The sequence below is a fragment of the Podarcis bocagei genome, assembly GCF_964188305.1.
Source record: "Podarcis bocagei genome assembly, chromosome: 4".
NCBI lineage: Eukaryota > Metazoa > Chordata > Lepidosauria > Squamata > Lacertidae > Podarcis > Podarcis bocagei.
Window position 1 is genome coordinate 67,764,924 of NC_138128.1, and position 26,140 is coordinate 67,791,063.

At 42.9% G+C, this 26,140-nt stretch overlaps 1 protein-coding gene and 1 long non-coding RNA gene across 3 annotated transcripts in view; one reads left to right on the forward strand and one right to left on the reverse strand.

Moving 5' to 3' along the window:
* The first annotated feature begins 751 nt into the window (after nucleotides 1-751).
* LOC308584732 (putative lysosomal acid lipase/cholesteryl ester hydrolase) overlaps nucleotides 752-26,140 on the forward strand; it is a 47,399-nt gene continuing 22,010 nt past the window's right edge. The window contains exons 1-9 of one of the 2 annotated variants that reach the window (XM_081189739.1): nucleotides 752-1,023; nucleotides 1,890-2,007; nucleotides 6,590-6,788; nucleotides 8,496-8,605; nucleotides 9,759-9,898; nucleotides 11,445-11,591; nucleotides 14,943-15,014; nucleotides 17,680-17,751; nucleotides 21,766-22,089. In XM_081189739.1, coding sequence (XP_081045865.1) covers nucleotides 895-1,023; nucleotides 1,890-2,007; nucleotides 6,590-6,788; nucleotides 8,496-8,605; nucleotides 9,759-9,898; nucleotides 11,445-11,591; nucleotides 14,943-15,014; nucleotides 17,680-17,751; nucleotides 21,766-21,999 — 1,221 coding nt within the window. In that variant the 5' untranslated portion in view covers nucleotides 752-894 and the 3' untranslated portion in view covers nucleotides 22,000-22,089. Of the gene's footprint in view, nucleotides 1,024-1,889; nucleotides 2,008-6,589; nucleotides 6,789-8,495; nucleotides 8,606-9,758; nucleotides 9,899-11,444; nucleotides 11,592-14,942; nucleotides 15,015-17,679; nucleotides 17,752-21,765; nucleotides 22,090-26,140 lie in introns of those variants that run through there. The other variant, XM_081189740.1, reaches the window with a different exon arrangement.
* Nucleotides 22,363-26,025, reverse strand: LOC308584817. The gene is made up of 2 exons (XR_014007033.1): nucleotides 23,656-26,025; nucleotides 22,363-23,609 (listed from the first exon to the last, which is right to left on the reverse strand). It is a non-coding gene; the product is annotated as an uncharacterized lncRNA (long non-coding RNA).

Here is a 26,140-nt window from a genome sequence, read left to right on the forward strand (position 1 = left end):
TGAGAACTTTGCCGCTCTGGTCTGCCATCCCGACTCCTCCCACTTGGCATGTTTGCATTTGTCATGTAGAAAGTCCATTGTGGATGTTAACCAAAGAGGAATATTCAAAGTGTATTTTTTCATCATGCCAGTATGTTTGGACAGTATGAACACCATATGACTACAGTGAGAAGAACAATAATGTGTCTGAAACCACCCAAAGAAATGAGATTTGAACAGGGCTCCCCCCCCAAGCAGGAACTCACAGGAACTGAGCTCCAGCACCTCTCAGGTGGGTGTCGCTGCCATTATTAAAGAACAAATGGAGATGTTCATGGGAAGCTCCAGCACCTATTTTTCTAGAAAAATAGCACTGAATTTGAACCATCTACCTGCTGATTGATGATTTTTACTCTTAATTAGAACACTAAACTAGCGTTTACTCTTTGACAAACCTTTTGTTAAACTGAGACTGTCTACTTGCCTGGAAGAACATCATATGGAACTCAGTGGAAATTACACCAGAGGATTAACCTGGAAGTTATGCAAGACCAAACCAATCATATCAATTAGATATGACTTGTTATTACAAGTAGGTATTCAGCTTCCGAAATAATGTTCAAAAACTGGAACACTCACTTCCGGTTTTCAATCATTCGGGAGCCAAAAAGTTCTGCCTGGAAGAATATCAAATGGAACTCAGTGGAAATTACATGAGAGGATTATCCTGGAAGTTAAGCAAGACCAAACCAATAATATCAATTAAATATGACTTGCCATTCCAAGTAGGTGGTGTTTGCTCTTGACAAATAATGTCAACCTATTTAAAGTCATGTTGTCTGTCATTTCATTCCGCGGAACCTAAGTACATCTTCTCGGTGACTGAGGAGCAGTCTTGTATATCTGGGCTGAAAGATGGATTTGCTTCCACGCAAATCAATGATATGGCTCTTCGTAATGGGGGCAGGCTTGGTCCAAGTGCTTATTAGTTCGGGGATATTGTGGAAAAGGAGAAACGTAGATCCGGAAGCAACTATGAATATTGTAAGCCATTCTCCTTTTCCTTTCTCATCTTCTTACCTCAAGGCATCTTTGACAATTAGTGTTGCTTAATGGTGCTGTACGCCACATCCTTGAAGTTAATTTTCCATGGACTGCTGGGGTTTTAGGGGACAAGAAAATATTTATTATAATATTTTGAAATACGTAGTAGCCTGCCCTCCCAATGCATCATTGCTGAGGGCAGCTTGGAATTTTATTTTATTTTTAAATCTCAATAAAATTCCCAACATTTGCTTCATGGAACACCAGTGCTCTGTGAACATCAGTTAGGTGCTCTGCAGTAGCAACTCTAGCATCCTGCACAGTGCATTATAATTGTTCAGCAGCAAGAACAAAAATCATTCAGTGGTCCACCAAGTCCCTCAGCAATTTTCAAGTGGTCCAAGGGAGGGGGAGAGGGGAGGACTTTGGGAACAACAGCCATAAAAATGTAGAACAGCAGCAACAGCAGCAATTGGCTGGGAAGGTATCCTGGGAAGACATTCTGCAACAAAAGGCTCCCTTCGTTTCTAATTTCAGCAGAGGGAGGCAGGTAATCAGTTCTTGGATTTCTTTAGAACTGACAAATAAGTGATTGTGTGAGATGGTTTTACTACCTTATCTGGCTTATCACCCATCTGCACACTCCAGTTATCAATTCTATCATGTGGAAAATAAGTGTTTAGTAATGCTTTTTTTCCAGGGGGCACTCAAGGATACACTCTGCTTGTTTGTTTGTTTGTTTGTTTAAAAGTATGGGACTTACTATAAAAACTTCATGGTGAGTACCAGCACCTAAAAAGCAGTGGTCTGTAGACATCTTACAGTTGTTTGTTAACCTGTCTAACCACACCATCTCCACCCTGCAGAGCGAAATTATTTCTTTCAGAGGATATCCCAGTGAGGAATATGAAGTGGTGACAGACGATGGTTATATTCTGAGTATTAACAGAATCCCTCATGGCAAAAGAAATCAGTCAAACAAGGGTGAGTGTGTGCTTTGAGGTATATATTGTGTGTACACATATATATATATTTGTATGTGTGTACACATACAAATGTTCGATATTTTGGGGATTTATTATTATTATTATTATTATTATTATTATTATTATTAAATTATGAATTCTTGCTTTGCTAAAATTTGATTTGGTGCAAAAGAACATAGGCAGTTTGTTTGGTAATGTGCACTATTATTATGATTGTTGAGTGTGTCCTTCTTCTATTTTTCTATAATATTGCAAAAGATAGGCCATATAGGTAGTTGAGGTCAAGTGCTTCTTAGTCCTTTCCTGAACTATTAAAGAAGTAAGGACATATGGTGATAAGGAGATGAGGAAGCTGGAATAAATAGTTCATAGTCCATGTTGACAGCAGCCATTTTCTGTGCTGACGTAGCTGTGCTCTCCATACCTTCTTGACCCAAGTCATAGGGAACTGCATGCAATCTTTTTTGTGGGGGGAAATCTCTTTAGTTGCAAAAGAGTGTTTTTGCAGTTATTAAAGATATATGTTCTTCGGCCATTTATTGGGGTCACAGCCTGAATAAAAAAAAGGAGAAAAACACCAGGGCTGTGAAGAGTTGGTGACACTGCCAATTCCATTGCCCAATGGCTTTGTGTGCTGTATGCAGCTTTTTCTTGAGTGAGAAGTGAAATGCAGGGGGGGGGGGAGGGGGGAGCGAACCAAGTCATGCTGGAAATTCCAAAAGATGTAGGGCATCTTCTTCCACATGTGGTAGGCATGTAAGCAAGCCAAATATACTGGGAAATGATTTATGGGGAACTGAAAAAAATATTAAAGATGACACCCCCCCCCCAAACCAGAGGCCTTCCTCTTAGAAGTAACAAACTCTGATATCCCCAAGTAGGTACTTAATCTCTTCTTGTATGCAACAACAGCAGATTGAGTAATCTATGCACAAAGGTGAAAAGACCAAGAAATCCCAACTAAAGAGGAGTAGCAAAATAAACCTTAGACATGCCTTAGACCTGGTGTTTATCTCTATGGATGTGGGTGATCTGACACTAAATAAAAGTGAAACAAAAGAAGTGCCATGGTCAGATCACTTCTTGGTGCAACTGGACATCTCTGCAACCCTTCCCCTCTGCAGGATGGTCTGCCCCCCCCCCCACTTAATGGATCCAAATGGTTTCCAGAGAGTGGCAGGATATATTTTATCCTATGTTGATGGCCTTTCAGCTGATTCCCTGGTGGCCCGCTGGAGTGCAGAGTTAAGTAGGGCTATCAACTGTCTGGCTCCAAAGTGCCCTCTCCAACTGCATGGAGCCTGGACAGCCCCATGGTTTTTCCCAGAGCTGAGGGCAATGAAACAATCATTGAGATGGCTAGAGCACCAGTGACCGTGAATTAATTCTGAATCGGACCGGACACAGGTTAGAGCTCAACATTGAGCCTACCAAGTGGCAATAGTGACGTTGAAGAGGACCTTCTTCACTGCCTCTATTGCATCTGCAGAAAACAGCAGCAGGAGACTCTTTCAGGTGGTTCCTAATTTAACGGAACCATCTGTGCCATTGGGGCCTTATAAGGCCCCCAAGACCTCCTGCAATGATTTTGCAAAAAAATTAATAATTTGCAGTTAAAGTTGCTCAGATTCGGAATGAGGTAAACTCCACCATGGGAGCAGGACTGGGGTGGGAAAGTGCTAGAGTCCTGTCTAGTCAAGTTGCATGGGATCAATTCCAATCTGCTATCTCCAAGGATGTGGACAGGCTGCTTGGATGAGTGAAACCGACTATCAGTCTCCTTGATCTTTGCCCATCCTGGCTAATAAAAGCGAGCCAGGAAGGGCTGGGCGATGGGCGCTGCATGATGGTGAATACTTCCCAGCCCTGCTGAAAGAGGTGGTCAATAAACTGCTTCTAAAAAAAACAAAACACCTTTGGACCCACCCGATATGGCCAACTATCGCCCAGTCTCAAATCTTCTATTCTTGGGAAAGGTGATTGAGTGGATGGTTGCAGAACAACTCCAGGCATGCCTGGAGGATGCGGACCATTTTAATTCCTTCCAATCGGGATTCAGGCCAGCTCTACCTCTCTTTTAAATCAGAACCAGTGAAGGCAGTGAAGGTCCTGTGTGAGTGCCTGGAGGTGGATGGAGGATGGATGGCAGCTAACAGATTGAGGTTGAATTCTGACAAGACAGAAGTACTATTTTGGGGGGACAGGGTGTGGGCGGGTGTGGGGGACTCCCTGGTCCTGAATAGGGCTACTGTGCCTCTGAAGCACCAGGTGTGCAGCACGCTCTATGTGGGGCTACATTTGAAGGTGACCCAGAAACTGCAACTAATCCAGAATGTGGCAGCTAGACTGGTAACTGGGAGTGGCAGCCGAGACCATATAACACTGGTCCTGAAAGAACTACATTGGCTCCCAGTACATTTCTGAGCACAATTTAAAGCCCTAAACAGCCTTGATCCAGTATACCTGAAGGAATGTCTCCACCCCCATCGTTCAGCCCTGACACTGAGGTCCAGCTCCAAGGGTCTTCTGGCAGTTTCCTCACTGTGAGAAGTGAGGTTACAGGGAACCAGGCAGAGGGCCATCTCGGTATTGGCGCCCGCCCTGTGGAATGCCCTCTCATCAGATGTCAAGGAAATAAACAACAATCCGACTTTTATCTTATTTTTTAAATAACTTTTTTATTCAAATAAAACATAGTATCCAAAAACATACCATCCTTATTTCCCCATTTTTCCTGACCCCCTGACTTCCCTCAGTTCCAGTCTTTGATTTCTCTAAAAATGCTATTTTCTGCATGTTACACAGTTGTATAGATCCTCAAACTATTTAGCTGATTATTATCAATAAAAAGTTTGTGAATGTTTATTCAAAGTCAGCCAAGGAGTCCAGTTTGCTTTGTTGCATTTTCAAATACTTTGTAAAGTGTTCCCCTTCATTCCCATTTAAAGTCCCATTCATTCCCATTCCCATTTAATGTCACAGTTATCCTTGTCCAGTAGCTTGTATGTCAGTTTTACCAGTTCTGCATAGTCCATCAATTTTTCTTGCCATGATTCTTCAGTTGGGGTTTCTTCAGTCTTCCATCCTTGTGCTATTAAAACTCCCATGGCCGTTGTCGCACACATGAATGTTTTTCAGCTTTTTTGGCAGATCTTTTCCTACAATCCCTAACAAAAATGCTTCAGGTTTTTTAACAAATGTTAAATGGAACATTTTCTTCAATTCGTTGTATATCATTTCTCATTTTTTTAAAATTACCTTACAATCCCACCACATATGATAAAATGTCCCCTCCTTTTCCTAACAATCCGACTTTTAGAAGACATCTGAAAGCAGCCCTGTTTAGGGAAATTTTTAATGTTTGAAGTTTTATTCTGTTTTTAATGTTCTATTGAAAGTCACCCAGAGTGGCTGGGGAAACCCAGCCAGAAGAGTGGGGTAGAAATAATAAATTATTATTATTAAGCAATAGATTATGTGGAGCTGGCAAGTATGAAAGCAAAAATTTGGGATCAAGAGGGGACACTGCTAAGGAAGGAGTGGAAACCCTTTGCAGAGTACTTGAAGAGGTATAACAGTCAGATAGTTTTGCAAGAAGGACCTGAACTGTGAGCAGCAGAAATTAACAATTTGGGTATTATGTAGAGTGAATGAGGGTGGTTAAAGGCAATTCACATATGTATGTATTAAAATTTGAGGAAATTCTTAAGTAATTATAATAAAAGAAATGCAAAGGACAGTCTAAGGGTGTTGCTTTTCTGAAAGATATTAGGGCTACCTAATACCTGAGAAGCAAAGGTGGTGTAATGAAGGAAGGGCAAGAGGACTTAGCCACCTGCTTCCAGTGCCAATATAAGATTATAGTTGAGTAAAATTGCTTAAAATGTAAGAATAAGATGACTTATTGAATAATAAGATTATATTGAATAAGATGACTAAAAATATATCAGTTCAAGAATTTGTAATGTCACTGGCTCACTTATGCACATGTGGTGGCAATGCCCCCAAGTTTTTTTGTTTTGGAAAAAAGCTTTTTCATGAAGCAGGCCTTATGAGAAGACAACATATCCCTTTGGATTCTGAAACAACACTTCTGTCATAATAGTCAGAAATATTTCAACAGCTTTCCCCAAAATGTATCATTAGTCATTTAATAACTGCAGTGTAGTATTGCAAGGTGTTGGAGGTTTCTAAAGGCAGACTTGTTTGAGATCTGGATCTCACCACTCTGTGATTTAACATTCATGGACAACCTGACAACCCATGTCTGAAGAGAGCAAAACAGACAAGGCAAGGATGGGGGAGCTTGACCTGGTGTTGCATGTAGAGGTGAGGGAATTGGATTGGCTCCACCAACATGCACTTCTCCCTTTCCCTTCTTGCTCTTTGTAAGCACCAGCAACCCAGTTTGCCAGGAAGCCATGAGAGTAACATGGCCCCACCTGCACCACTTCACTGGCTGCTACTTGAAATATGGAATGACAACAACTGCCATTGAAGGTTGTGATGGATCACTGTCTTGTTGGAAAGAAACACTGAAGTTACCTCTTATAACTATACTTAAAAGACTTCTATTGCAGATCCGAAGCCCGCAGTGTTTCTGCAACATGGCTTGTTTGGCAGTAGCGATAACTGGGTATCAAATCTGGACAACAACAGCCTGGGCTTCATACTGGCTGATGCTGGCTATGATGTTTGGCTAGGAAACAGTAGAGGGAACACCTGGTCCATGAAACACATTAACTATACTGTGGAGCAAGAAGAATTCTGGCGATTCAGGTAGAGTGATCTTTCTAAACTTCATTATGTGTTTCTGGTTCCTAGTCTTCCTTTTGAGGTTTTTAATCTGCCATGCTCTTCTCTCTGCTTCTGTTTCAACATTGAACAGCACCCTGACAATCTAAAGGTATAGAAATATATTTCCAAGTAAATATAATTGGTAGTTGTTTCTTTAAACAAACAAACAAACAAACAAACAAACAAACAAACAAACAAACAAACAAACAGCACATATTGTTCATGTGGGGAATTAGATGCTCTGATGAAGACTGGAAGATGATAAGACCCCCCAAAGATGTTCTCTATGGGGAGCTGACTTCAGGCAGCAGGCCCACTGGCCGACCAACTGTGTATTACAAAGACGTTTCCAAACATGATGTGAAGGCTAGCAACATCAAGTCCACCTTGTGGGAATCTCTTGCAGACAACAGCAGTGCCTGGAGACAGATAGTTAGGTGGTATATCCACAGTAAAGAACAGAGGAGAAATTACCACTGGGATGAGAAATGGCATGGTACACCTGCATCAGCAGAACCAGATGCCTTGATCTGCCCCAGCTGTGACAAAACATGGCTCTCCTGTACAAGCACAGCAGGCACTGTAACACTTTGACAAATAAATAAAAAATAAATAAAATTGTCTAGTAGCACCTTAGAGACTAACTTTGTTTGTTCTTGGTATAAGCTTTGACATTTTGACTTCATCCTCGAAGGCACACTCTTCCTGACCCAGATGGATGTTGGCAACAAGACAAAGCACACAGCTGGGATAACTCCAACTGAAAGGATGAAATATGGCATTGCTAAACTCCGTAGATATAAACAGATCAGGTTGGCTTCGGGTGAAACTAGATTTGATGTGGGAGGACCAAGTGCTAGTGCCAAATTTTTGTTGTGGGTGCTCAGCACCCACACAACAGGGCCTCCAAGGTGACTTCCAGGGCTCCTAGGTGCCACTGTGGCGCGTGCAATGTAATGTGACTTCATGACCTCAAGGGGCAATGTGACATCCTGACCTCACATTACGTTGCACATGCTGCTGGGCACCCTTAATCTGTGGCACAAGTCGGCCCCCCTGGGACCAAGTGTGAGTCCTGCTGATTCTGAGTAAAGTTACTTGGCCAGAATTTGAAGCTCCTCAGATATGCAGGGAGGTGAGGCAGAGCCTCCTGAAACTTCAGTTTTTTAAAAAGCTTTATGTTTCTCCTTTTGCTTCCAGTATTAGTCACACTAGTACCAACAACAGAAGCATTCCTCTCCCCCTTCTAATCTGCCTGTGTTTAATTTTTATACCACCCAACAGGTTTATGGGCACTCTACTGGCAATTCCTATTTTGTGCAAATGTGTTCTAAAGTCATGACTTATTTGGCTCTCCAGGTGCTGATATTTGAGATTTAGGGACAGCTTGCCTGTTAAAACTGTCACATTGCAGGAACCCTATGGGCACTGTGAACTATTTGGTGGACTTTTAAAGTTTTCAGTGAACAGCTCATAGTGTTTCATTGACTGCTAGTGAACAGTGCCAGTGGAAATATCTAAAGAAGATGAGTCATGGCTTAATTTAAATCAGATTGTTTCACAAATGTTCAGAGAATTGGTAGTCCATGGAGGAGGTGATCTCTGGTTTGCCAGATATTGTATTGCATTGGCTGGAGAAGTCTGTATGCAAGTCTGTAAAACACAGTCTGTTATTCCTTTTCTTTGCAGTTTTGATGAAATGGCTAAATATGACCTTCCAGCTTCAATAAATTTTATCCTGAGAAAAACTGGACAAGAGAAAATATTTTATGTTGGTCATTCCCAGGGCACCACAATGGGTAGGTTAGGAAGCTTCTGAAACACATGTTGCCAATTCTAATAGCAACATGTTTATTTGTACAGTTGGTGTTGTATATTAATTTCAAGAGAGATTTTGGTCATAGTACAGTGGTTACACATAGAGCCACTAGACATGGAGAACCATCTTGAATAACAATCCCTGTGTAGGTTTCCTGCATTTTCCCCTTAGTAACATGTCCTATAAAAGAAATGTTTCAAAGCTGCTATGGACTTAGAGAAAGAAGTGTATGGAATATAATACAGTGGTACCTCGGATTAAGAACTTAATTCATTCTGGAGGTCTGTACTTAACCTGAAACTGTTCTTAACCTGAGGTACCACTTTAGCTAATGGGGCCTCCCACTGCTGCTGTGTGATTTCTGTTCTCATCCTGAAGCAAAGTTCTTAACCCAAGGTACTATTTCTGGGTTAATGGAGTCTGTAACTTGAAGTGTCTGTAACCCGAGGTACCACTGTACTCCCCTCGCAAACCTTGTTTAATGTGCTTTGTGTTGCTTCAGTTCATCTCAGCTGACAAAGTCTTGTTTAATTGGAATAAAATCCTGGATTTCAAGCCAGGATCAAACCTGGTTTGTAGTTGGAATTTAAACAGAAGTTTCTGAGTCTGGATGTAACAGGAAACTGTAGCTTAACAATCCTGGAAGTACTTTATTAAGGCTCCCAGAGGAGGGGATATGAGCGTGTACTTTCCAATATTTCGTTTGACTAGAAGCATGTGACCATAAGCCATTCCTCACAGGTCTTACAATAATGTATACAGTCAAACCTCGGTTGTCAAATGTAATCCATTCAGCTTTCCGAAACGTTTGACACTGGGGAGTGACTTCCGATTGGTTGCAGGAGCTTCCTGCACTCAAGCGGAAGCCGCCTCTGACATTTGGCTTCCGAAAAATGTACAAAAACTGCAGCATTTATTTCTGGGTTTTTGGTGTTTGGGAGCCGAAATGTTCCAAAACAGAGCCATTCAGGAACTGAGGATTGACTGTACTTATTGCTTTTGTGTTATGAGAAAAGGCTAAGATTTTTTTCTTGTATTGTGATCAAGGCAGTAGTGCTTGCTATATTCATTTATCTTCTATTTCTTGCTATATTCATTTATCTTCTATTTCTATTTCCCATCTTGTTTCTTAGCATTCATTGCATTTTCAACCATGCCACAGCTCGCCCAGAAGATAAAAATGTTCTTTGGATTGGCACCATTGGTCAACACGGTTTATTCTATCACCCCAATATCAGCTGTGATCACTCGCATGCCTGAATCCTTGGTCAAAGTATGCATTTTGGAACAAATGTTTGTTTAAAATAGAGGGTGCAAATATCTCTGGCTGTAGCTAAGAACTTGGGAATGTATCCATTATTTGACCTGAGGCCATTTGTCATTCTCATAGACACCTAAACTGTTCAAGCTGGTGAATGCTGAAATTTGGTAACAGGGTGTTGCTCAGTCTAAGCTGATCTCTAAAAATTGGGGTGCCCATTTTTCTATCTTGCTGTAAGTAGCATGGGTGCCAGCACAAAACACCTGCTGTGGGCAGGAAAGAAAGAGGTGCTGGTGTGAGAACAACCCTCAAGTGCCCAAGAAAAAGGACTTGGTACAAACTTACATGAAGATCTTGATAGTATGATGGCAGATTACTCAGCTGCCTTTAAAGCAATAATGCTGAACAGTTATAGGAGTGTGTATTTATTACATGGTTTATTTTAAGTATTAAACAATGTATGACTATAGGACAAGAGAGCCAAACCAATCTACTGAGAAATAACTTGGGATGATCACAGTGTGGTGGGCAGTTACAGGCACATGAGCCCATTTTCTGGGCTCAGAAACATTTGCTGATTGTGTTGGAGGCTTTTGGGGACTTCTGTGTTGGCCAAATGTCCCCCTCACCCGCTTTTAGCTCAGTAATTCATACAACAACATTGTAACATGATCAGTTTTGTTCCCAGATTAGAGTCTGGTTGGTGGGAGGATTGAGAACGAGAGATTGTGGATTGTCTAAAGCCCCATACTGACTGTGGCTAGGGGGATACTTGATTACCTTGGGGGCTTTATGATTCACAGCTCACCCTTAGCTTCTATGCTACACTACTTCTACCCTAGACAAAAGCAGATTGAAGTGCCGTTTTCAGATTGTAAGAACAGCCACTCCTTGTATTCTCAACCTGGAGAAGTCAGAAGACAAGGCAGTAAAATCATTCTCCCTTATGTTACCATGTAGACAATAGAGAAGGTGTCATTTGCTGAAATTACTAGGGAATTAAGTAGGATTGCCATATTTCAAATTGTTGAGCTTTTTTGCCCAACATCTGTGCACTACTTCTGAATGTGGTATTTTGGATATGTCCGGACGTATGGCAACCCTAAATTAAGTGATTTCAAGCACAGCACAACTATTTGGCTATTGGCTATTTGTGGGTATGTTTGCACAACAGCAAGTCTTTTGCATATTTGGGCTCCTACTGAAATGATGTTCCTGAACCACGTTGCAAGGGCATCAGTTGCACATTGCATACATCTCAAGATGCACTTTAACTGTGTCATCCTGTCTCTTTGATGGCTGAAATTACAATGTCCAAGTCTTGAATATAGCAGAAGGTCCTTTTGTTTGACTATGCATGTGGGATTTGAATTATTGCTGTTATCATCATTATGGCCATGGATTGTTGAATGGGCATTCTAGCCTAACAATCTGAGTAGAAGATTCTCATAATACTGTTTGTGATATTTTCTTACTACCCGATATTGCTGGAAGTATCTCAAGGGAAGCAGTCTTGACTAACAAAATGACCTGTGTACTAATGTTTTTGTTTTGACAGGTAATATTTGGAACCACGCAGTGTAATGCTCAAAGCAAAACTTCTAAATGGTTTGCTACTAACCTGTGTAATCGTTTCTTACTTGATCATGTTTGTGCCAGTTTATTCTTCCTAGAGATGGGCTTTAATGTGAAAAACATGAATCTGGTAAGATTTCTAACTACATAATAGGAGGTAAAGAGTGTGATCTAAAGAAAAGTATGTGGAGGCTTCTTTGAAATGGTTGCTGCTTATAACATCCATTTCTTAATTACCCCTGGAGAAGTGGATCCCAGATGACTACTTCATTGAGCACTAGTGGATAGTGTAATTTGTGATATTTTGGGCTGCGTGCACACACAAAAACCAACCCAGGACTGCCACTTAAATTTAAGTGTTTAATTTGAGTTAAATTGGTCTACCATATTGATTCAAAATGGTGCCCTGCATGCAATCATAGTTGAAGACTAATATATCCACCTCAGGAGTCCTCGTACCAAGTTTAGCGATGATATATTGAGAGGCAACCTGATTGGTTGGAGCTGTCCCACATTTTGGGCAATGATATCTTCAGAGATGTCCAAGTTGGTGAAGGTTGAAATTGTCACCTCAAATTTTAAAAAGACTTGCAGAATGGGGTGAAATATCTTCAGAGGTGTCCAAATGGGCAGAGCTATTATTATTATTATTGTTGTTGTTGGAAAATTATTGTCTGGTAGCATTAAGGCAGAAACCTTAAGAGGGCACAGCTGCCACATTGAGACAATTCAATATAACAAATATTAAATACACAATAGAAATAAGAGCAAAAATAAGAACAAAATGAACCAATATGGCTTTGTGTACAGATACTTGTAAACTGGAACTTAATATTTGTGTGCCTTGAAAGATGGTGCACATCAGCCCAAGAAACATGTGAAGAGGTGAGAAGTCATGGTGTGCACCAAGGCCTGGTTAAGGTGCTTGGGGGCCCTTGTGCAATTCCCCATACAGGGGTCCACTTCCCCAAAACAGAATGCAGGTAATGCCTTATGGGTCACAAGAAGGCTGTGTCTTCCTTGCCACCATGATGCAATAGGACCATAGTTAAGAGCAATACTGAGTTTCAGTTCATAGTTCCTGATAAGAGTCTAGGAGTGGCCCTTAATTATGGTTGGTAACACAACTGGACATGGCACCAAAGCAGGGTGGAGTGAATTCATTTTTTTTTTTTTATAAAATTTTTATTGGGTTTTCCGCTTTTATAAAGACAATACGAACACAACAATAACACAAGACACAAACATGTATAAATTCAGCAAATCCTCTTCTCATAACCTTGTTCCCTGACTTCCCCCCACCCCCCCTCATGCATCCCAATTCCCAAGATTATATCAGCAAGTTGGTATTTCTCCTCTTAACCATCTTATTCATTTTGTTGCCTCTTTTATAATAAAAAAATTGATTTTCCTAAGTTGGACTTAAGTTCTCTTCCATCGATTTTTCATTTTGTCTTGAATAAAAGTCATTATTAACCAAACATAAAAGTCTTAAGAGTTTTTAAGAATCTCCTCTTCCCTCCCTCCCATCCCCGGTTTTTGTCCCTTCCCAATAAAAATCCAAAGTCCAGATTCTCAGCCTGGATTCCTCACGTCCGAGGCTTTCAAGTCCCTTTCAGTCCCTCTCCGCCGGTCTCGTTGATAGTCCTTTATGTCAATCATCAAGTCTGGAAAGGGATCTTTCACCATCAAAACATATTCTCTTCCCACAAGGAGATTGGAAAGCAACTGCTGGAGTGTTTCCACAAAGCCTGTATCCTCAAAATCAAAGTCCAAACGGAGGCCCCAGTCATATTTCTTTATTTTAAGTTCCTGTATATATTGTCCCAGAACCTCCTCCTTCTTCTTCTGCATCTTTCGCAGACTTGTGGTAGATGTGTTCCCAGAGTCTCCTTGCTTGTGTTCCACAGATATCAGCTTTTGGTTGTTGCTTCCCAAGATTACTTTCTCTTTTTCTTGTTTAGTCTCTTCCACCTCTGTAGACATTGTTTCCCATTCAGCTGTGGATTCTTTCTCATTCAGGTCCTCAATACAAACAGCAGAGTTGCCTGTTCCCAAGGTCATAATGTTAAGTTGTTTGTTCATGGCTAAACTCTGCTCTTGTAAGGTTCCCACCAATTGAAACATCCTTTCGATTTCCACTAGTAACTTTCCATCCACAGCCATTGTATCCATTGTAGTTTCACAGAATTCCCCCTAGAGGGAATTTGGTTACTTATTAGACTTTTCTCCAACAGTCCTTTAGCTTGTTATTGTTACTTTGTTTCCAACAATTTTAACTCAATTATAACTCATCTTATTCCAGAGGGATCTTAAATAGTGATTTTTCCGCTTTAAACTGCCCGTTTGACAGCTTTGACAGCTGTCAAACTCCGCAGCTCTTACACAGGCACAAAGGCAGGACGTTCCCGAGCCCGGGAGGGGGGGTTGCTCAAAACATAAAGAGGGTCTCCAAAACTCCACTCTCCAGCACAAAATTTCCTTTAACTAAATCTTGAAAGTTAGTGTCCTTTTTAACTCACCCCACCAAGGGTAGGCTCTCCAGCTTAGCTCTTATGTCGTTGCTTAAATCGTCTGCAGGGGGGGTGCGGACTTCCTTTTAGCACACCCCCGGTCGTCTCCAATTCAGGGAAAAAATTTTTAAAGTCCCAATCCGTCTTACTCACGGGTAATTCTTTCAGTCCAAATTTTCAAGGAAGCAAGTCAGCGCTTTTCAGCCATGGCACACGGCTTCGCTCCGCTGGGGTAGCGGTTTACTCTCAGCACCACGCCACTCTCCGTATCCTCTCCGTAGCCTTTAAAAAGGCTCTTCGTGAATCGGGGAGGGCGCTTAAGGTGCCCACCGAGTCACCAGGTCCTCAGGCATCCGCGCCTGAGGTTTTTGAGGGTCCCCGCGTCGCCGTCGCGGCCGGACCCGTCCCCAGCGGAGCCGATTCCCTCCGGAGCTCGGAGGGAATCCGCCATTAGCTGTCCGCGCCAACCCGGAAGTCGGGTGGAGTGAATTCATGTCCTACAAGAGGAATATACACAACGGCCTGTCCCACTGCACAAATGGATGTTATTTGATATGTCTGTAATTGCCCTGGTTGTACTATATAAAGAAAAATATTATAACTGGGGCTGTAATCCTGTGCATAGTTACCTGGGTGTAACCTGGTTGAACACAGTACAATTTACTTCTTAGTAAACGTGCATAGGATTGCAGTATTAGTAGAAATGTATTTATGTTGTGGGGCAATGCTTTGCTGTAAGCGAATTTCGCTCTTGTTTGGTACCACAATATTGGCATTGGCAGCTAGTTTGAAGTGTCAAGTTGATCTCCAAAACTGGCATGTAATTGCTACTTAAACACTGATTCCTGCATGATATCCAGATGTTGAGCACTAGAGTGCACTTGTTTTGTTCAAACAAACCAAATGAAATTGAAATGGCTGTTACACTTTGAGATAAATTCAGCTAATCACTTTGCTCTTTCTTTCAGACTCGAATCAATGTATATTTATCACACTGCCCAGCTGGGACATCTGTGCAGAACGTGCTTCACTGGAGTCAGGTAGCACCTAAATCCTCAGGTGTTGGTAGTGCCATGATCTGGGAGAACCTGGTGTTGAATGTAGTTGCTGGTAATTTCTTCATGGCCTTGCAAAAACAAAACAGGGTTGGGGAATCTTTTTGATACCACAGGAGTTTTTTATCAGGATTAGTTTCATAGGTCACATTTAACAGCAGGGTGGGGCCGCCTACCTGTCAATTACCTGTTGTATCAATGGAGGATTTCAAAGTGTGTTGCAAGGTGCAGATGAAACTGATCCCTCATATTTATTTTCCCTGGAGATTCTGATGCAGACCTCTTGCTGATCTGTTTTAACAAGTCTTTTAAGAGAAACTCCTTTCTGAATTGGGAAGGGATTTGCATGGAATTCCAGCAAACTGAGTAATAATAATAATAATAATAATAAATTTTATTTATATCCCGCCCTCCCCAGCTGAAGCCGGGCTCAGGGCGGCTAACAACAATAAAACAGTACAAAAGTACAACATAAAGAACATTCTAAAATCATTCATTATAAAAATTAATTAATTCAAGCCACTAGCAACCATTGGGCCAGGGCTCTGCGAAGATTGCCGAGGGAGGGGGTCAGGCTGTGCCCTGGCCAAAGGCCTGGTGGAACAGCTCTGTCTTGCAGGCCCTGCGGAAAGATGTCAAGTCCCGCAAGGCCCTGGTCTCTTGTGACAGAGCGTTCCACCAGATCGGAGCCACAGCCGAAAAAGCCCTGGCTCTAGTGGAGGCCAGCCTAACTTCTCTGTGGCCTGGGACCTTCAAGATGTTTTTATTTGAAGACCGTAGGTTTCTCTGTGGGGCATACCAGGAGAGGCGGTCCCGCAGGTACGAGGGTCCTAGGCCATATAGGGCTTTAAAGGTTAAAACCAGCACCTTAAACCTGATCCTGTACTCCACCGGGAGCCAGTGCAGCTGGTATAGCACCGGGTGAATGTGATCTCGCAGCGAAGACCTCGTAAGGAGTCTCGCTGCAGCATTCTGCACCCGCTGGAGTTTCTGGGTCAGTCTCAAGGGCAGCCCCACGTAGAGCGAGTTACAATAATCCAGTCTGGAGGTGACCGTCGCGTGGATCACAGTGGCTAGGTCAGGGCGAGAGAGGTAAGGAGCCAACTGCTTAGCTTGGCGGAGATGGAAAAATGCCGCCTTTGTTATAGCTGCAATCTGCGCCTCCATGGAAAGGGAGGTGTCGAAGATTACACCCAAACTCTTAACGGACGGTGCTGGCACTAATTGCGCCCCCGCAAGAGATGGGAGTTGCCCCCCCAATCCCATATTGCCCCGTCCCAGCCACAGGACCTCTGTCTTCGAAGGATTTAGCTTCAACCGGCTCCCACGTAACCATCCAGCCACAGCTTCCAAACATCTGGTCAGTGTGTCTGGGGCCGAGTCAGGATGGCCATCCATCAACAGATAGAGTTGGGTGTCATCGGCATACTGATGACAACCCAGCCCAAAACTCCGAACAAGCTGGGCGAGGGGGCACATAAAGATGTTGAAAAGCATCGGGGAGAGTATCGCACCCTGAGGTACTCCACACACCAAGGAGTGGCGCGATGACAATTCCCCCCCAAGTGCCACCCTCTGTCCCCGACCAGAGAGAAACGAGCGCAGCCATTGAAGGACTGTGCCCTGGATCCCCACGTCGGCAAGGCGGTGGTCCAGAAGTTCGTGATCGACCATGTCGAAAGCTGCTGATAGATCTAGAAGAATCAGCAGCCCCGACCCGCCTCGATCCAGCTGTCTACGAAGGTCATCTGTTAGGGCGACCAGAGCCGTCTCGGTCCCATGACCAGCGCGGAAGCCGGACTGGAATGGATCCAAAGCCGATGTTTCATCCAGAAACCCACCAAGCTGTTCAGCAACCGCTCTCTCAATCACCTTACCCAGGAACGGAAGATTCGAAACCGGGCGGTAATTGGATAGATCTAAAGGATCTAATGATGTTTTCTTTAAGAGCGGGCGCACCACTGCCTCCTTCAGTTCCCTTCAGAGTAGGATTTTCACACCCCCCCCCGCTAATTACACAACCTATGGCCTCCTCCCCAGTGACCTCCTCCCCAGCCTGACCCTTCCAGAAAAGAAGAAGACAGTTCAGAATTACAACAGGGGTTTGAGGGAGGTCACAGCTCAGAGGCAGATGAGGGGGAAAGCTGGGAAATGGTGGGAGACGTGGAGGGGGAAGAGGAAGCCCCAGAGGGAGGACAGCTGACAGACACAATGAGTTTAGAAAGCATTCCAGACCCCCTCTCTCCCAGAACCCAGCGAGCCTTGAAGGTAGTAGAGCAAAGAGCTCAGAAACAGAGGGCCCTCAGTGGCACCCGTAAGGAGATGATGACAATGACAAATGAGAAAAGGGGGAGTGGAGAGTCACTTGGGACAACGCCATTATCCCAAGAGGCTGTGTTCCAAGCCTCTCTCTGTAAATATTGAATAAAAAGCAGATGGTAAGAACTTTTTCTTCTCTTCTATGTTCCTCACCACCTGCTGTGCCTGTTGTGTCTGTGCGTATTGTTTTGTTATTATGTTATGTGCTTTTGTGCTTATATATTGTAAACTGCACTATGATCATCAGGTATTTATTGATTAATAATTAACAGCAATAATAATAATTTCCCCATTTAGTTTTTTCAAAATATGGTACACTTCTTTTTTTCAGAATAGGAGGAGTAAGGAGTTCAAAGGTTTTGACTGGGGTAGCAAGGAAGAGAACATGGCTCACCACAACCAGGTAAGAATTTTCACTAATTGCATCTCTTTCCCCCTCTTTCTCCTCCCCCTCCCTCCCTTCTCTGTTTATATGATGGTAGATATTGGTAAGGTATGGCAAAAGCTACTGATGGCAAAGGCTGCTGTTCATATAATACATGGTGGATAAAATGTAGCTGCAATATGAAACAAAATAGTTAAAGGTCTTAATCTTACATGATGTTTATAACCAGGCTTTATATACACAAAATGTAATGATAATGATAATGATAATGATAATGATAATGATAATGATAATGATAATGATAATGATAATGATAATGATGTACACCCCACCCATTTGGCAGTTTTCCCAGCCACTCTGCCTGGCTTACGTACTGAGAGCCAATGTAGGTCTTTCAAGACCAGTGTTATATGGTCTCGGCGGCCGCTCCGAGTCACCAGTCTAGCTGCTGCATTCTGGATTAGTTGTAGTTTCCGGGTCACCTTCAAAGGTAGCCCCACATAGAGAGCATTGCAGCAGTCCAAGTGAGAGATAACTAGAGCATGCACCACTCTGGTGAGGCAGTCTGTGGGCAGGTAGGGTCTCAGCCTGCGTACTAGATGGAGCTGGTAAACAGCTGCCCTGGACACAGAATTGACCTGCGCCTCCATGGACAGCTGTGAGTTCAGAATGACTCCCAGGCTGTTCACCTGGTCCTTCAGGGACACAGTTACCCCATTCAGGACTAGAGAGTCCTCCACACCCGCCAATCTCCTGTCCCCCCAAAACAGTACTTCTGTCTTGTCAGGATTCAACCTCAATCTGTTAACAGCCATGTTGGCCGGCCATGCTCCCCACTGTGCAGACAAGCAGCAGGAGGCACAGCGTGGCCCCACTTGGCTCTGGGGGCAAGGGCTGGCCTCGCACAGTGGACTCCATTCACCAGAAAATGAAGCTGCATTGCTGCATTGTATAAATAGAGTGATGGCAATAACCAATATTCCACACTTATCTGAAGAAGTGTGCATGCACACGAAAGCTCATACCAAGAACTAAGTTAGTTGGTCTTTAAGGTGCTACTGGAAGGAATTTTTTTATTTTCAATATTCCACAGACACATATATTAAAGTCATGAAATAACTGGAATTGCAAGAAATGTGGTATAATTTCCAACAAAAGTACATCTTCAATTTGTTACATAACAGATATCCATTTATGTCCTTCTTAAGTCCACCAGGTGCTACTGTACTTAATCTATAGATCCATGTGTCTGCCTTCCTTTTAAATTGTGTCTATAATTGTTTCTCTGAACTGTGTATGTTCTTAAAGCATGAAAATATTAGATTTAGCATCATGTTGCTCTTCTTAACCTGAAGCACTATTTCTGGGTTAGCGGAGTGTGTAACCTGAAGCATATGTAACCTGAAGCGTATGTAACCCGAGGTACCACTGTACAGTGCTTAAGCAATGGCCCATGAAGCTCTTTATTCCTTATGCAACTGCTGAATTCTCCTATCCATATCCTGATGTTTTTCACGGTAGTGCCAATGTATAAGGACACTTGCACTGATCTTCATTAATCACACCCTTGAGTATTGTGTTTATATGATTCATTAAGATGGTAAACTTGATTATGATCAGGATTGCTAGCAGAATTCATTATGCCACCATTAGTACATATTCTACAATGCCCACAGGGGAAATAGTTGGCCCAGCAATACCTCTATGGTGTTAAAGAGGTTTTGGATTTACTTTAGGATGTGCCAAAATATCTCTTAGATAAGATACAGTGGTACCTCAGGTTAAGTACTTAATTCATTCCAGAGGTTGGTTCTTAACCTGAAACTGTTCTTAACCTGAAGCACCACTTTAGCTAATGGGGCCTTCTGCTGCCGCCGTGCCGCCGGAGCACGATTTCTGTTCTCACCCTGAAGCAAAATTCTTAACCTGAAGCACTATTTCTGGGTTAGCGGAGTCTGTAACCTGAAGCGTATGTAACCTGAAGCGTATGTAACCTGAGGTACCACTGTACACTGTCTACACTTTCCTCCGAGGGTCTTCTGCTGGTTACTTCACTGCGAGAAGTGAGGTTACAGGGGAACCAAGCAGAGGGCCTTCTCGGTAGTGGCGCCCGCCCTGCAGAACCCCCCCTTCATATGTCAAGGAAATAAACAACTATTTGACTTTTAGAAGCTTGATGTTTTATCATGCTTTTGCTATTCCCTTGGGAGCTACCCAGAGTGGCTGGTGACACCCAGCCAGATGGGCAGGGTATAAATAATAAAATTATTACTGCTACTACTACTACTACTACTACTACTACTACTACTACTACTACTATTATTATTTTATTTTACATAGCAATATGTCACCATTATACAGATTGCTTCTGTCCAGTATGTATGTTCCTTCAAATTTATCCTTATGTAGATTTGCTAACTCAGATGTCTGCTTTGCATGATGATATCTGAAATGCGCAAGAAGGATCTCTTTTAAAACTGAAATAATGTTGATTTGGTGCTCACGTCACTAATGCAAAAATGAAATGGGTTATCCCTCCTTCCCTCTGTCTCTCTCTATCTGCCTATATGTGTATTACTTCCATTTTGCTTAAAGGATCCTCTATCATCAATATGCCTTCCTCCTATGGAATGGAATGTTAGTATAAAATGAAGCTCCATGAACACTTGGTTATCCGAGAACGATATGATAAAGAAAATAAATAGACAAATTTTGTATGCAACAACCTTCTTCGACCTAGTTCCTTCCAGATGTTTTGAAGGACAGCTCCCATCAACCCAGGAAATAAAGCCAATTGGCTGCGATGATGGGAATTATAGTCCAAAACATCTGAGGGCATAAGGCTTGGGAAAGCCGGCCCTCTGAAATATAGAATAATTCTTATTATCAGGTTGTGTTGGCTCTCATAGTTTGACTTAGTGTCACATACAAAACAGCTCAAGTTCCTTTTCATGGATGATGTGCTTATTCTCCACAATGCATCTTAAATCTGCACAATGTCCAGTTGTTATGCACTTTAAGTGCTCAATTTATATTCCCCTTAACATATTATTTTTTGTTGTTTAGTCATTTAGTCGTGTCCGACTCTTCGTGACCCCATGGACCAGAGCACGTCAGTCACTCCTGTCTTCTACTGTCTCCCGCACTGTCCAACCATCTCGTCCTCTGTCGTCCCCTTCTTCTTGTGCCCTCAATCTTTCCAAACATCAGGGTCTTTTCCAGGGAGTCTTCTCCTCTCATGAGGTGGCCAAAGTATTGGCGCCTCAGCTTCAGGATCTTCCTTCCAGTGAGCACTCAGGGCTGATTTCCTTCAGAATGGATAGGTTTGATCTTCTTGCAGTCCATGGAACTCTCCAGAATCTCCTCCAGCACCATAATTCAAAAGCATCAATTCTTCGGCGATCAGCCTTCTTTATGGTCCAGCTCTCACTTCCATACATCACTACTGGGAAAACCATAGCTTTAGTTATACGGACCTTTGTTGGCAAGGTGATGTCTCTGCTTTTTAAGATGCTGTCTAGGTTTGTCATTGCTTTTCTCCCAAGAAGCAAGTGTCTTTTAATATCATGACTGCTGTCACCATCTGCAGTGATCATGGAGCCCAAGAAAGTAAAATCTCTTTCTGCCTCCATTTCTTCCCCTTCTATTTGCCAGGGGGTGATGGGACCAGTGGCCATGGTCTTCATTTTTTTGATGTTGAGCTTCAGACCATATTTTGCGCTCTTCTCTTTCACCCTCATTAAAAGGTTCTTTAATTCCTCCTCACTTTCTGCCATCAAGGTTGTGTCATCAGCATATCTGAGGTTGTTGTTATTTCTTCTGGCAATCTTAATTCCAGCTAGGGATTCATCCAGTCCAGCCTTTCACATGATGAATTCTGCATATAAGTTAAATAAGCAGGGAGACTATATATATGTGTTTGTGTGTGTGTGCGCGCGTGAGCACGTGCACATTTGTTTTGATCAGGAATTTTTTTGCAGAGTCCTAACTTATAAAGTATTTTTTAAGCTGTTATTTCCCCCTCTCTTTTAGGAAACAGCACCTTCCTATGATATCAAACAAATGACTATTCCAACAGCTCTCTGGAATGGTGGAAACGACTGGGCTTCAACTCCAAAGGATTTTGCACTGCTGCTGCCTCAGGTCTCAAACCTAGTTTACCACAAGTTTATACCTGACTGGGCACACCTGGATTTCATCTGGGGCTTTGATGCCCCACAGCGCATGTATAAAGAGATAGTTGAGTTTATGCAGAATTATCAGTGAGTTTGTGATCCTGAAATAGTCCTTCAAGAAATCAGCACCATCAGTCTATGTCTATGATGACGACGACAACAACAACTACAAACACTACAACTTCCGGGTTTGCGACATTCAGGGGCTGATTTGTTTGACAACAAAGGTATTTGACAACCGAGGTACCACTGTAGTCACGAAGAAAGGACCTGTGATCTTCCCAAACTCTGTTATGCAGTGCAGTGTGAGGTAGAGACAAGTTCTTTGCTAACATCTGTGGAATTGACAATATGGAAATATGATTTGGATCGTACTAAACTAAGTTTTATTCAGAGTATATCTATTGAAATTAATTACCATGACTAAATTGAATGCCACCCCACTTCCCATAACACAGTTAGGAAGACCAGCTCTACATTCAAGTGTTCCAAAACACTAAATCTGCATCCTGAAAGCAACCTGACACGTCACAGTTACTGAAAGACTGGCACCTTGAGACTAAGCACAATTGGAAATAATTTTTGAAATATGCACTGATATCAGCCCCTACTTGTTGGAATGAAGGTTTTGTGCATGTATTAGAATGCTGCCCTCCATGGTAGAACACCTGCTTCACACCTAGGAGGCTCCATGTTCTGCCTGTAGTATCTCCAGGTGGGATCAGGAAAGAGCCCATTGTGAAGCCCTGGAGAACATCTGCCAGTCAGTGTAGAGCAGTGGTGGGGAAGTGGATGTGATCAGGAGGCTTGGGCCTTATCTTCCCCAACTGTCAATCACCTGACGTCACAATCATGTGAGGTGATTGTCATGTAATATTCTCAAGACTGAAATGGTGTGAATAGTTTTGCTTTACATGTACAGTGGTACCTCGGGTTAAGAATGTAATTTGTTCTGGAGGTCCGTTCTTAACCTGAAACTGTTCTTAACCTGAAGCACCACTTTAGCTAATGGGGCCTCCTGCTGCCGCTGTGCCGCCAGAGTACGATTTCTGTTCTCATCCTGAAGCAAAGTTCTTAACCCGAGGTACTATTTCTGGGTTAGCGGAGTCTGTAACCTGAAGCATCTGTAACCCAAGGTACCGCTGTATGAGCTTTACAATGCATTTTCCTGAAACATTTTTTGATGTGTTTAGATCCAGCCATGGAATAGGAGGAGAGGTCTTGTTGTGAATTAGTAACTGTTAATAAACATGAAGTAGGAAGTAGAAATAAATGGACAGTTCTCCCAATGGAGGGAGATAGATAGTGGTTCCCCTGACTCCAGGTTTGATATTTACCCAGTGTAACGCAGCTGTGAAAAAGGTGAATTCCATATTAGGGATCATTAGGAAAGGGGTGAAGATAAAACTGCCAGTATCATAATGGCATCCTGATCAAGAGAAGATATTGAGGTGCTAGACCAGTGTTTGGAGGCAGTAACAGGATGCCACAAGATGGAGCTGTGGTCCTTATGAGTGATACTATGTAACTCGTTTGTTACATCTTAAGCTGGGAGATGCTGTTCTTGCAACATAAACAGAACATGAAAGAAACCATCCCTCCATTTAAGTACTATGTCTTAAAACAAGATTCCCAATATCTTGACTGCCCTGCAACGTCGCTTCCTTTGCAGCAGCAATTTTGTTTGCTTGAGGAAAAGACCTTGTGGGTTCCTGTGTGAAGATGCAAAAACATACAAATACTAGACCTAGTAGCTGACTCCAGTACGGCAAGTGTTTTTATAGGAAGTATTTTAAAAAGCAAGTTTGAAGCCTTTGGACTCATTCAGGCCTGCCAGTGTAGTGTAATCATTTAGGGCACACCTGATCAGGAACGTAGCAAGGGGGGGCAGGTCACCCCGGGTGTCCCCACTGAGGGGGGTGACAAAATGGCATGTGGCACTCACTGCGGGGCCAGCAGTGCGCCCGAGCCATGTGCCTCTCCTGGGAGTGACGTGGTGGCTTGAGCGCCTGCAGGTTCTGCACTGCCCCCAACAGTCCGCCCGTTGCCTCCTCCTCAGCTGTAGGGGGGCTGAGTGGGAGGAGGCAGGCAGACTCCTCGGAGGCCCCGTGGAGCGTCCTGCCCCAGCTTGCCCCGCTGAGTGACTGCTGAGGCATATGAAGCCTATGAAGAGTCATTTGAAAAACACTGAGTGGCATGGTTCCCTATCTCCCCAGGCAGAACTTTAATGTGTGGCAGCTCATTCACAAGTTGAGAGCTCCTCAATTAGATGTTGGGGGCTCCTACTCCTTTTAACTTTTTAAACTTTTAAACCTTTTAATCTTTTAACCCCCTTCTTATCAAAAGTTTGGCAACCTGGGGTTTTATATCAGAGAACTTGTGATGTTGGCGCTGTAAATTAGATCTAACGAAGTCGAACAGCTGAACAGCCACCGCCCAGCCTATTTCAAGGACGCGTAACTCTAAACAATTTAATTAATCTTCTGAACTTTTTCCAAACTGACTCTGACTCAGGCTTTGACCCGGCGTTTTAAATGAACTAAGGGAGGTGAAGCTGTGTTGCAGGAGTGTTCCGCTTGTGCTCGCCTCTGCCCTCTTGGCTTGTGGGTGGGTCCAACTGTGCTGTGTGCCTGCTCTGTCCTCCCAGCTGTGGATCCAGCTGCCCTGCATGCCAGCGGTGCTCCTGGACTGAAACAGACTGGTTGGTCAAGATATATTACTCTGCAGATGACTCAATTGAAAGGCACCTAGGGAAGCCAGAGAGGAGGGTTCCACCCTCAAGACTCCAGAGACTCTTAAGCCACAGGGCTGGCAGCTGGTTGCAGCAGAGGAGAGGTATCATCCTGTGGCCCTGAGAACACCAGCTGTGGGGGAAACCAGAGGACTCCTGATGCCAAGAGGAACACTTTCTCTGCCACTACAAGTGCTAGCGCAACAGCAAGAGGGGGCCCCCCTGAGACCATCGGGCATGGCATTGTCATCGAACAGGGCATTTACTGAGCCTGATCCTCCTTCCTCTGCCCCTCCCCTGATGCCGCCTGGTTGTTCAGGTTGGCACATTCAGAGATCATTCGAGCAGACTCGAGCTGGTGCGTGATGCTACAAGAACTTCGTCTGTTACAAGAAATTTTTTTCTTTCCTTTTCCTCCCTCCCACCTTCCTTTGCCATTTGTTTTAGTTTTTTTATAGTTCGTTGTTTCATGATAATATTTAAGTTCCTTGCTTACTGTTAGGTGTTTGATTGTTGTTCTTTTGCTATTTAGGTGTTTTTTCTTCCCTTAATGAATAATTCCCTTAAAGAATATCTGTGCTCACTTCTTCTTATGCATTTTTGGGATAAGAAAAATTGTAACTTAGAGAGATTTCCCTGCCAGACCTTTTGTTAGACTTTGACAAACAAAATAGCGTGTGACGTAATGAAAAATACAGCCCCTGAGAGCAGAGAGAGAGCAAAAAAGTGGAAGCAGAGATGCTGTATTACTGGATTACAACAAGAAGAATGAAGAAACAAATGGAAGCTTAACATCTCACACAGAAATTTACAGGACATAAACTCCTCTTGCGGAAATAAAATTTATTAAATATGCAATTACGAATGAAAGTTATGAAATCAGTGGCTGTTAAATAAAGGATTGAGACCAGAACTCTTGTAATTGGACTAATCAAGATTATGGAAGCAGAAAGAAAGAAGAACTTTTTACCCTGAAGTCCAGCACACGGGACGTCACCCAAAATTGTTTAATTCTGTATTTGAATAATTGACTTTTTAAATTGTATTGTAATTTGGAATTGTGATAATGTGGCTCTTATTGGATTATTGTAATTAAAAATTAATAAAAAAATATTATACACACACACTAAAAATGGACACAATTTTATTGATTACAACTATAGGTGGACTTTGGCTCAGCCATTTTGTGTAGAGTTGTGCCTCAGAAGTTGAACAGAATCCATTACGGAAGTCCGTTTGACTTTCGAAACATTTGACTTCCAAAGCACGGCTTCTGATTGGCTGCAGGAAGCCACAGAAGCCCTGTCAGGTATTCAGCTTCCGAAATAACATTCAAAAACTGGAACACCCACTTCCAGTTTTCAATCATTCGGGAGCTGAAAAGTTCTGCCTGGAAGAACATCAAATGGAACTCAGTGGAAATTACATGAGAGGATTATCCTGGAAGTTAAGCAAGACCAAACCAATAATATCAATTAAATATGACTTGCCATTCCAAGTA